At 42.2% G+C, this 12,557-nt stretch overlaps 1 protein-coding gene across 1 annotated transcript; it reads left to right on the forward strand.

The window, feature by feature from the left end:
- The first annotated feature begins 101 nt into the window (after positions 1 to 101).
- Positions 102 to 12,337, forward strand: LOC127001798 (cytochrome b-c1 complex subunit 6, mitochondrial-like). Its single transcript, XM_050866986.1, has 4 exons — positions 102 to 242; positions 2,266 to 2,292; positions 6,995 to 7,156; positions 12,109 to 12,337. Exons 1-4 carry the CDS (start codon positions 192 to 194, stop codon positions 12,139 to 12,141), a joined length of 273 nt encoding a protein of 90 aa, XP_050722943.1. The 5' UTR covers positions 102 to 191; the 3' UTR covers positions 12,142 to 12,337.
- Positions 12,338 to 12,557: the final 220 nt, after the last annotated feature.

A 12,557-nucleotide genomic window follows, 5' to 3' on the forward strand; every position in this document is an offset into this window, starting at 1 on the left:
ACAGTGGTTGAAAGCATAAATCGGTCCACAGGTGAGAGGAGAGAAAGGAGGATAGAGGTGGGAGGGAGGAGGAGGAGGAAGAGAGAGGGAGGGAGGAGGAGGAGGAGGAAGAGAGAGAGAGGGAGGAGGGGGAGAGGAAAAGGCAGCCGGGCAGCGCCACTCAGCACTCACGAGTCACCACCACCTCCGCCATGGCCATCGATGATATTGTCGTGCACACCGACGACCCCGAGGAGGAGGAGGTACGTGGTGGCGGGAAGGTGTGGCTGAGGTGTCCAGGGAGGGGAGGGAACATACGGGGAAGGAAGGAAGAGGAAAGGGACGGGAATATAGGGTGATGAGAGCGGCCGGTCCCCTCGAAGATTGCGTCACCATGTTAGACGACCAGCTGATCCTATTCTTATTATTGTTTATCATTACTTTCTGCAGCTTTTCAGGATATCGTTCGATTTTTCTGAGGTGGCGATCTCAGACAAGGTTAATTTAAGTAGTACTGAGCCCACCTGAACTATTGATGTATGTCAGCACGTACACAGTCCATTAACCCTTATAGACAAACCTGGTGATTCCCTTATTTATCGTTTTGTGATTTTTTTCAGGATCTTATTTTGTTTTCAGAGGTGGCAATCTCAGACAAGGGTAATTTATGAAGTACTAAGCCCACCTGAACTATTGGTGTAGGTCAGGCACGTACTGTACACAGCCCATTAACCCTTATAGACAAAGCAGGTGATTCCCTTCTTATAGTTCCTTATCGTTGTTGTTTTTCTCTAGGATATCGTCTTGTTTTTCTCAGAGGGCGATCTCAGATGAAGTTCACATAAGTAATATTTAGTCTGCCTGTACTATTGTTTTAGGTGAGGTATGTACCTAATCAAATCAGTCCATTAACCTCTAAGGAAAGAGGACTCCAGCTGATTCCCTTATTATGCTTATGAACGTAAACAGATACAATCACTTATTGACATCCATCAAAATGGCACTACCCCATAGTGCTGCTATCCCAGGGGGATTTATTTAGAAAATATATATTTTTGCCACAAGTAGAGCACAAACGCTTCATTTCAGGGAAGACAGTGTCATTGCAATAGCTGTTTTTACCCCACAATTTCCCTGGTCTTCATAGCCCACCCCACTACCAGGTGTTTTAAGTTTGTTTGAGAGGAGTAATATCTGTTACTTCATATCATTTGTAGACGCAATATATGTATGATGCGCCGGTAAAACTAGAGAACTACAACAGTATGTGAGACCTTGGAATGGTTATTATTCTCGTGGGGGCAATATTGGAGGCGCGTAGTGACTTTCCATATTTACCATTTTTAATGATATCATCTTGTTTTTCACAGAGGGATCACAGATGAAGTTCACATAAGTAATATTGAGTCTGCCTGTGGGTACTATTGTTGTAAGTGAGGCATGTATGTACTACCTACTCATATCAGTCCATTAATCTCTAAGGAAAGAGGACACACCAGCTGATTCCCTATCATTAATATTTTTAGGATATTGTTTTGCATTTTCTCAGATGGCCATCCCTGGCAAAGTTCATATAAGTAATACTGAGCCTTCCTGAACTATTGGTGTAGGTAGGTCAGGCATGTACTCAGTCTAATCAATTCATTAACCCTAAGGAAAGAGAACAGAAACAGGGACTGAGTTGGTGCCTGAACTATAGCACTTGACCACCTGGGCTTGCACAGTGCATGGTTTATGGCTTGGTGTTATTTTGTTAGGCCAGTAGCTGCGGGGATCATGTTTCTTAAAGACCCCTCTAAGTGAATTAATGAGAAAAAATCAGGCAAATCATTGTATAATATATATATCAATAGATTAGTGATCAGTTTATGCATCCTCTGTTTTGGGGGGGTTATGTCAAGGCAAAAATTTGGCCCGTCGCTGCTATCAGGTTAAAGGTAACCACACGCAGCTTTAGAATATTTTTGTCCTGAAACGTCTGCTGTGTATATTGTCTGTCGCAAACTCAAACTAAGGAAATTGTAATAACAGTGTGGTAATGTTGCATACATGGTAATTTTTACTCTAGCCACTATGATGACAATTATGCCTGTGTGTAGTGGAGAGTGGGTCAGGACTAGGGTACTCTTAGAATCTGATGAGACTAGCCTACAATTTGTGGGAAAGGTGACCAGATTTATTAAGGTTCTCATCCAGGTTAGTTTACTTTGGATTCGATTAGGTAAGGTAAGTTTATACATTTTTTTCCAGTCAGTATGTCTTATTTATGTTCACTCTTTCTTCCAGGAGGAGGAGGAAGAGGAAGACCTTGTTGTGAGTACATAATGATTTTCACATTATTGTAATGTTCATAAAATATCTTAACCTCTTCAGTACCATGACGCAGTATATGAGTCATTTCATCTCTCGAACCATATCCTAGAGACGCTGTATGTATTGGTCATCATGACTATATTCTCATAGTCTGTAAAACCAGGATATGGCATGGAGGTTATGTTTTGTCTGCTTGTATTGAAGGGGTTAATATCTTGATAATATAAAGATGTCAGTGCAATGCATAAGGATTGGCATAGAGGCCTGATCCTGAATAAACTATATATATTCCATAAGAGGCAGCACCATCCTTGCCCACCAAGAGAACTTACAAGTTAGGTCAGTGCAGTAGATGCCAACTTGCCAGTCTTTGCTATAATACCCCAGTGGCAATAGGCGCACCTAACATTACCAGATGAAAGTGGTGAGAGATGAAAAAAGAAAAGGAAATTCATGGTGGACAGAAGAGATAAGGAGGATAGTAAAAGAGAAAAGGGAACTTTTTAAGAAAACTCAAGAAAGAAATGTGTCTGAACAAGTAAAAAGGGAAAGGAAAAAGAAATATAGAGAATGCAAAATGAAATTAAAACAAGCAATAAAAGAAAATAAGAAGAGAGTTGATGAAGACTTTGGAAAAAGACTAAGTGAAAAACATAAAGGGAACAGGAAATCATATTGGAAAGAAGTAAAAAACGAAAGAAATGCAGAAAATATCTCCTCAAGTAAAATAAATGAAGTTATGGATGAGAATGGAAAGATGTTGAAAGACGGGGAAGCTGTGAAAGAGAGATGGAGAGAATATTTCAAAAACTTAATGAATTTTGAGGGTGGACGTCCAGCAGCTGTAACAGCAGCAGTTTTGAGTAGAGGTAGAGGAGGAGTATATAAAGAAAGAAGTATAACATATGAAGAAGTAAATCAGGCAATAAAAAGATTAAAAAATGGAAAGGCAGTAGGAATTGATGGAATCACAGCAGAAATGTTGAAGTGTGGAGGAGATGAAGTCATGAAATGGATGGTCAAGATATGTGAAGTAGCATGGGAGGGGGGGGGGGGGTGCCAGCAGACTGGACGAAAGCCATCATTGTCCCAGTTTACAAGGGAAGGGCAGGAGAGGGGAATGTGGGAGCTATAGAGGTATAAATCTCCTAAGTATACCTGGAAAGGTATATGGAAAAGTCATAATAGAGAGGGTGCAAAGACTTACAGAAGAGAAAATCAGTGAAGAACAAGGAGGCTTCAGGAAGGGAAGGGGATGTGTGGATCAGATATTTGCCTTCAGGATGGTAGTAGAAAAAATAATAGCAAAAGGAAAGAAACTATACGCTGCCTTCATGGATTTGGAAAAAGCTTATGACAGAGTCGATTGGATTGCATTGTGGGATGTTTTAAAGATTTATGGTGTGGGAGGAAAACTGCTTAGGGCAATAAAGTCTTTCTATGAGGATGCATTTGCATGTGTCAAAATTACTGGAGAAACAAGTGAACATTTTGAGATTAAAGTGGGCTTAAGACAAGGGTGTGTCATGTCACCATGGTTATTCAGTATTTATATGAATGGTGTTATTAGAGAAATGAAGGGCAAAGTTGGAGAAGTTGGAGTAAGTCTGTTCAATGAGGGAAGGAATTGGGTACTGAATTCGATACTGTTTGCTGATGACACGGTGCTCATTGCAGAAAATGAAAGTGACTAACAAAATTTGGTCAATGTTTTTGATAGTGTCTGTAATAGGAAAAAGCTGAAAGTAAATGTCAACAAAAGTAAAGTGATGGTTTGTGAGCGAAGTAGAAGCGAGGCTGTAGATTTTGTATGCTCATATAGAGTGGGAATTGAATGTGAAAAAGAATGCAAAATAATTTTGAATGGTGAAGAAATGGAGGAGGTCAATGAGTTTAGGTACCTTGGATCAGTTATGTGGTGGTATGGAGGGAGAGATAAGAGAAAGGGCATTGCAAGGAAGAAGGGTGGTAGGGTTTTTGGGACGAATCATGAATGGCAGAAGTGTGAGCATGGAAGTAAAGGGGGATTTGAGAAATACATTAATAGTACCAACCAACATATGCAAGTGAAACGTGGGCCTGGAAATGAAAGTCAGAGGTCTAGAGTGCAGGCAGTGGAAATGAGTTATTTGAGGAGTGCTTGTGGTGTGAGTAGAATGGATAGAATGAGTAATGAAAGTGTGTACGAGCATTTTGGAATGTGTCACAGGGGTGAAGGGAAGAAGTGTGGAGTGGTGGAAGACGTGAAGCAACAGACCTTAAAGTGGTTTGGCCACATGGAGCGAATGGAGAAGAGTACTTTGGGGAGAGGGGGGAAAGATCTTTTGAGAAACTTTGAGCAGGCAAGGAGGGAGTGTCTGGATAGAGAGTGTTGGAAGCTCTTCTGCCGTGGCCATCCCCTGGTGGGAGCTCCTAGGAGTAGGCGTCGATGAAATGATGATGATGATGAACATTACCAGAGCCGATCCAGGATTCAGGACGTTTCCTAAGTCAAAGGCGGTAATGTTATAATTGTATTTTGTAAAGAATCCTTATAACCAAAAACTAACTAAAAATGAGTATTCTTTTTCTTGAACATAACATTGAATAAACAACAGAACAAATATGAAAATACGTATAGCCACCGTAGCCAGATTATCGTACTCAGAGCATAGTATTTACTGGTTTCTGACGCCTAACTACAGGTAACTCTCGATTTACGCGAGTATTGTGTCCTTGAAGAGGTCACGTAAATCAAAAACAATGTAAACCAAACAAAAGGAAAGTTTGTACCTTTATTGCTTACTGTATCACTCTGACTCCTCTCCTTCTTGCGGTTCCTCCTCTGGCTGCCCTTCCCCTCGTGGTAGCACAGCAGCGAGGGTGTTGTTGTTGAGTAGTGCGGCAGCATGGGTACTGTATTGTTGTTCAAGTGGCGTGCGGGAAGAACTGAGCTCAGCTGTGTGGCCACGGCGCCGTGTGAGTCAAGTTGCATGAGACATCTGGTGGCCACTCCATAAAATATCATGTATAAGTGAAAAAAATGTGTAAATTAAAAATTTATTTGGGTTTTGGACCCCGTGTTATTTCAAAAACGCGTAAACCAAACTCGCGTAAATCGAGAGTTACCTGTAGTAAGAGTTATAGTACAGGTAACTCTCGATTTACACGAGTATTGTGTCCTTGAAGAGGTCGCATAAATAAAAAAAATGTAAATCAAACAAGAGGTAGATTTCTATCGAAAAATAAATATTCACTTCATTCAGTGGAGAGAGAGAGAGAGAATATCCATATCACCGAGATATCCACTGAGGCACTCAGCCTCACTCGAGTGAGGAAGAAATGAGGGACACCATGAGCGACTGGCTAGTATTGGTAGCGAGCAGTCTGGTACTGGTACCGTACCATATAGCTGGTACCGTTAGTACCGGCACCTGCCCACCCCTATTGTTGAGTAGCGTGGCAAGTGGCGCACGGGAAGAACTGAGCTCAGCTGTGTGGCCGCGGCGCCGTGTGAGTCCAGTTGCGTGAGACACCTGGTGGCCACTCCATAAAATATCACGTATAAGTGGAAAAAACGTGTAAATTAAACATATATTTGAATTTTGGACCCCGCGTTATTTCAAAAAACGCGTAAACCAACATCACGTAAATCAAGAGTTACCTGTATTGCCAAGAGACATCAGGATCTAACTCTTTTAACGATAACTATAAATTAGTTTCGTTATTGGAGCCCAGAAGACAGTTTGGGGGTAGGAAGTCGGGAAATATAAGTGGCTGAGTACAACGGGCTGGGCCGACCATCAGGCCCCACTGGAAGAAGCCTTGGGCCGACCATCAGGCCCCACCAGGAAGATGCCTACCGGCGCAACAGGCAACGACGTAAAAAAAAAAAAAATAAATAAATAAATAAAAAAAATCTGGCAACGTTAAGTATGTAGCCGGGAGGCCTGAGGCAGTGCGCATGCCATTTTGTGGGTATCAGATACCTTAAATAGCATATTTTTATTGCGCAAAGCAGGTGATGTCACTTATTCTGACTTCGTGAGCTTTCATATTTATCTGTGTATATTTCATGGTGGCAAAACTTACATTACTAGTTTAATTTTTACTAGTGACACGAATTTGTGACTTTATCACAATAGAATATCACTCTAATAAGTGAATCAGACCCCACAAAAATATTACCAGTGTGTATGAATGAATACAAAGATAAGTACATACTTTGATTTAACACTAGGATGTCTCGTGGATCATTAATAAATAAAATTAAAAAAAATTGGATAGGCTATTCTATAGCCTATTACCTCTAATGGCCCCTCAAAATAGTCCCTCTGCCAAATTTGTACCCCACATTTGGTGATGTTAGGTGTGCCTATTAATTACTTGTAAAGGAGCTCAGTACATGATAGGGTTAAGGGAACCACAACCAATCATCCCAGCATTTGTCCTGGACTGCAATATCCTCTTTACTGTGATAAGGTGTAGCAGTGTCAACAATAAAAATTAGCTGCTTTAATGATAGTAATGCTATGAAACTCATAATATTTCAACCTCAGGTTTTTTAATTTTTTACAATAATTTTTCTTGCAAATTTCAACTGGAGGCTCATTATAAGGATGGTGCACAAGGCACACCAATGTCAGACAATAGTATCAACCACTATTTTTTTTTTTTTTTTTTTTTTTTCCAATATTTGAATATCCATGTTACTTCCCCTCAGGACCCTTTTGATGGCCTGAAGGAAGCCTGTGGGAACACAAGTCACTGTACTCCTCTGAGTGAGAAACTACAAACTTGCAATGACAGAGTCAGCTCCCGATCCAGCACTGAAGAGACCTGTACCGAGGAGCTCTTTGACTACCTCCACTGTGTGGACCACTGTGTAAGTTATAAAGTAACATAAGATATATATGTATATATATATATATATATATATACATATATATATATATATATATATATATATATATATATATATATATATATATATATATATATATATATCAGAGAGAGAGGTGTAGATATAGATAGATAGATATACATTGTGGTAGGGTGGTTAGGGTAGGGGCAGGTCTATTTGGATGAGGAATACAGCGTCCTCGACCCCCCTGCGTAGTCTTTCTTTCTTTTTCTCTCTCCTGTTCATCTTTCTTTCTCTAGGTAACTGGGAGATCTATCCTCCCAGTGGTGCTGCGTCCCTGTCCTATGGTGAGCAGCCAGTCCAGCCTTTTTTGGTTGGGTGAGGAGTTTGCACCCCCTCTCCCACCAAAAACCCTTCCTTGCCAAAAACAAAGTAAAAAGTAGAGGTCTCGGTTGCGGTGTGAGCCTCAACCCCGATTAGGTTTTGCTGGGGGGCCCGACCGTTCAGCAGGCTTCCCCCATGCATCCGGGAAGCCTGCTGTCAGTGATGGGTGCATGGTAAAGCCTAAGGGACTCCTGCACCTCAAAGGAGAAAGGGCCCCCTTGCCCCTCTTTTTGTTTTTTGGGGCAGCCGTGGTAGTGCAGTAGCAGTGCCCGCCCGCAGAACCAGGCCCGGGGTTACCCTCTCAGACAATGATTGACTGCCCTAGGCCCCTACCTATCAAATTAGCTCAAAAGGCTGAGGGTGGACATAGTGGGACTCTGAAACGAGGAAGCCTGACATTGGCGAGATCGGTGAGGGGGGTACACCTACTTCTGGTCGGGCATGAGCAATGGCTTCAATCTCAATGGGGTAGCTATGGAAATCTCTAGCCAACTGCAGCCATTTGTGGTTGAGGTTACTCTGGTTGATAAGCGTACAATACAAGTGAGGCTGAAGCACACATTGGGCTTCATGTGCCTTGTTGCAATGTATGCTCCTACAGAGATGTTTGAAACTGAAGAGATGTTTTATGCCAAACTCAACTCTATATTAGACCAGTGCCCCCCTTAAGACACACTCATTGTCTTGGGCGACTTCAGTGCTACTACTGGCACCAACAGGGTTGGCTACGAGCTGTGTGTTGGTCCCCATGGTTCTGGTACCAGGAACATTTACAGCTTTCTTCTCCTGAATTTTGCATGATCCAGGAGGTTGAGCTTTGTAGGTTTCTGGTATCAGAGACCAAAGCTGCACAGCTGGACTTGGTATAGCGATGCTAGAGGGGTAGCTAAAGAGATTGACCACATCCTCGCAAGTACTCATTGGAGGATCCTTCAGAACTGCAGGGTTTCCTGGAGTGCTGAGTTCTTTAAAACTGATCATAGGCTTGGTGTTGCAGTTTCAATTCATGTCAAGAAGAATCTCAAGCTGCAACAATACTTTGTTCCATTTCAAGAGGCTGAAAGGCCTGGCATGTGCTCAGGAGTATGCAGTGACAGTCTCAAATCGATTCATTGTGCTCAGCGCCCTTTAGGACCCTGTAGAACTGTGGGATACCTTGAAACATGAGACTCCGCAAGCTGCCAGGAATGCATTGGAGAGCACCCAAGATCTAGGAGTGGATTTGCCTTGGGGGAGACTGCAGAATATTGAGGAAAGTCACGCTGCCAAGCTTGCTGGGAATTGGGACCAATACAGGGCTCTGTCACGTAGGACTAGAGCCCTCCTGAGGAGAAACAAGGAGAGGTATGTCAGGGGTCTCACTGAGGAAGTTGAGGGCCACTTATTTGTGAATGACTTCCGACCTGCTTACCAAGCTCAGAAGAAGCTCTGCTCTAAGTCTCCCTCTCAGGTAAGCGTTATCTGAACAGCTGATGGCTGCCTCGTATTGGACGTGGATGGCCAGAGGGCTCGTTGGACTGAGCACTTTGAGCAGTTGTACACGGCGAACCCTCCAAGTGGGCAGCTTCCAGTTGCTGGGTTGCAGATGGTGGATGTCGATCCACCCATCGACAGAAGCCCGCCCTCTCTTGATAAGATCGGAGAGGCTGTGGCAAAGTTGAGGGGTAGAAAGGCACCTGATACCTGTAACATCAGTGCGGAGTTGCTTAAAACTGGAGGTAAGGCTATGACCTGCGGGTTGCAAGCGGTATTGACTGTCATATTGCAATCCAGTACCATTCCTCCTGACTGGAAGAAGGGGTCATCCCTTTCTGGAAAGTGAAAGGACACCATCAGGACTACAACAACTACTGTGTGCCAGGCAAGGTGCTTGCCCATCTATTGCTGATGCAGATCCACAGCCAGCTCCTGAAGCTATAGAGACCTGAACAGTCTGGTTTCATGCCTGGTAAGTCGACAACTGACCATATCCTAGCGCTTCTCATACTGGTAGAGCGCCAACGTGAGTTTCAATAGTGGATGCTTGCAGTCTATGTCGATCTCAAGAAAGCACTTGATTCAGTGCGTCACGAGGCACTCTGGGATCTTCTGCAACTCCGAGGGGTTCCTGCAAGGACTTGGTTTGCTGACTGGCCTGTGTTCTGGGACTGAGAGTGCTGTGAAGTGTGGAGGGGGCTTGTCCAGCTTCTTTCCCATCACTTTTCAACACTTGTATGGACTAGGTACTAGGCAGAGTTGTGGACCAGAGTCATTGTGGAGCATCTATTGGCAATACCAGTCACTGACCTTGTTTTTGCCAATGATGCAGTAATTCTTGCAGAGTCACTGGAGGTTCTGATGATAGCTCTCGAGGTACTGCACGAGGGGGCGAAGCCCTAGAGGGTTCAGGTCTCCTGGGCTAATACCAAGGTACAGGTGTTTGGAGGCTTTGACAGTAAAGTCTGTCCATGCTTGTGGCGAGGACGTTGAGATCTTGGAAAATTTCACATATCTTGGTAGCGTAGTTCAGAACAATGGTGGGTCTCACCAGGAAGTCTTATGGCGGATTGGCCTGGCCCACGGTGTTATGGACTCGGCACAAGTATATGGCGTTGTCGATACCTATGCAGAAGGACAAAGATCCAGATCTTCAAGTCTTACTCTATGGCTGTGAGACTTGGGACACTAAATAGGAATTTTGAGAGATGGACTGATGCCTTTGGTAATAAGTGTTTACACAGAATCATGGGATACCACTGGAATGACTTTGTGTCAAACCGGTGACTACCCCGTGAGACTGATTTGACATAGTATGTTACCTGCATAGTTTGTCAACACCAACTCTAGCTATACGGGCATGTGGCATGCTACCCAGAAGCCGACTCTGCTCATCAGGTTGCCTCTGTAAGAGACAGTCCTGAGTTGAGAAGGCCAAGGGCACGCCCACAGAGTTCATGGCTTGAGCAAGTCAAGAGATCCTGCCAAGGAGAAACTCAGGATGGGAAGGGGGCCTGCATGGAGTCCCACCTGGAGGGACCCCTGGACTTGACGTCATAGGGTGGGCAAGGCAACACACTCCTTGGCGTATGCCCCCATTGATTGATTGATCGTGGTAGATGATCACTGTTCTTCCCCTAAACCTATCAACAGTAGTGTCCTCGCTGTTCTATCTCCCACTCTGTTGTTCATTGATGATCTTTCCAAAACAAACTGTTCTATTCACGCATACGGCTATGACTATACTCTGCATTACTCAATATCTTTTGACTGAAGACAGAAGAATTATAAGATTCTAGGCTGGACACTACAGAACGCAACCTCAGACCTTGCTATCATTTCTGAATGGGGCAGGAGGAACTTTGTGTCCTTCAATGCCTCAAAACTCAATATCGCATCCTTTCAGCTCAACACAATCTTCCAAACACCTATCCCCTTTTCTTTGATAACACTCGGCTGTCCCCTTCTCCTACACTAAACATTCTCTTTCCCCAACTCAAAATCTCAGCAGGAAACCTCTTACTAAATCAGCTTCCTCAAGGCTAGGCTTTCTGTATCATCACTGACAGTCCTTATCCCCCTCCCAAATGCTGTCCATATACAGGGGCCTTGTCTGCCCTCATAATGGAGTATGCATCTCGTGTGAGGTGACTCTACACACTCAGCCCTGTTGGACAGAGTCAAAGGCTCCGTCTCATCAACTCCCCTCTTACAGTCGTTTTCCTTTCAAGTTCTGCAGCAATGTTGCCTCTATCTTTTATTGATGTTTTCATGCTGACTGCTCTTCTGAACTTGCTAACTGCATGCCCCCACCCATCCTGCAGCCCCACTGCACTCAACTTTCAATTCTAGCTTATCCCTATAATGTCCAAATCCCATGTGCTTGAATTAACCACCATCTTAACCCTCATCCCTTTCGCTGGTAAACTCTAGAACAGCCTTCCTCTGTCCGTATTTTCTCCTGCCTACAACTTGACCTCTTTCAAGAGGGAAGTATGAAGACACCTCTCCTAAAATTTATGTCCCTTTTTGGTCACTCATTTCTAATGTCTTTTTAGGAGCAGTGCTTAGCAGGCTTTTTTTTTTTTTTTTTTTTTCATAGAGCTGCTTCCTTTACTGTATATATATATATATATATATATATATATATATAGATATATATATATATATATATATATATATATATATATATATATATATATATATATATATATATATATATATATATATATATATATATATATATATATATATATATATATATATATATATATATATATATATATATATATATATATATATATATATATGACAACTGTAATTTTACTAAACAGTATAAAATATATAATTTCTGAGCTAGTCATTGAGCTGAAATTAAAACAAGCAATTTCCAGTATCTGTGTCTTATGCTTTTTGTTGTTCTAATATAGATTTGTAAGGTCTGTTCAGCATACATGGCAACTTATTGATGAGAGGTATACTTAATAAAGCATTTTGTACCTATTTCAAGGTCAGTAAAAAAATTGTAATAATAGCCTAAGAGTTAATTGTTGTTAGCATGATCCTTTCAGCAAGAGATGTTAGTAATGATTCTATTTTTCTTTCTGTTTCAGCTTTCACAGAGCTTGTTCAAGAAGCTAAAGTGATTCATCCTTTTACCTCTTTGTAAACTCTAAGGTACAGTTCTTTGTTGAGGAAGGAGTTACTTGATCACTAAAATGTATGGTTTGACAGTACTGAACACAAAGACCAAGATTTTAGTGATGCACTTCTTAAAGATGTAGGATGTATATAAACTTTTGGAGTATTACTCCATAAACAAAAATAAAAACTTAAACATGATTTTTTAAATTTATTATGCCACGACTTGCTAAGACATATCTGTGGATCAAGTAGGATTGGCAGTGATGAAGAAAAGGTGTAGAGTACAGGAAAGTGTGCCAAGGTGGAAGAGTCAGAAATGAGCGCTGAAAGAGGCAAAGAAGATTCGTCATTTAGGCACTGCTAGTAAAGAAAAGTGAAGGGTATTAAAGGGCTCAGGGAAAGGGACAAAAAAAGCAAA

The sequence above is a fragment of the Eriocheir sinensis genome, chromosome 21 (assembly GCF_024679095.1).
Source record: "Eriocheir sinensis breed Jianghai 21 chromosome 21, ASM2467909v1, whole genome shotgun sequence".
Taxonomy (NCBI): domain Eukaryota; kingdom Metazoa; phylum Arthropoda; class Malacostraca; order Decapoda; family Varunidae; genus Eriocheir; species Eriocheir sinensis.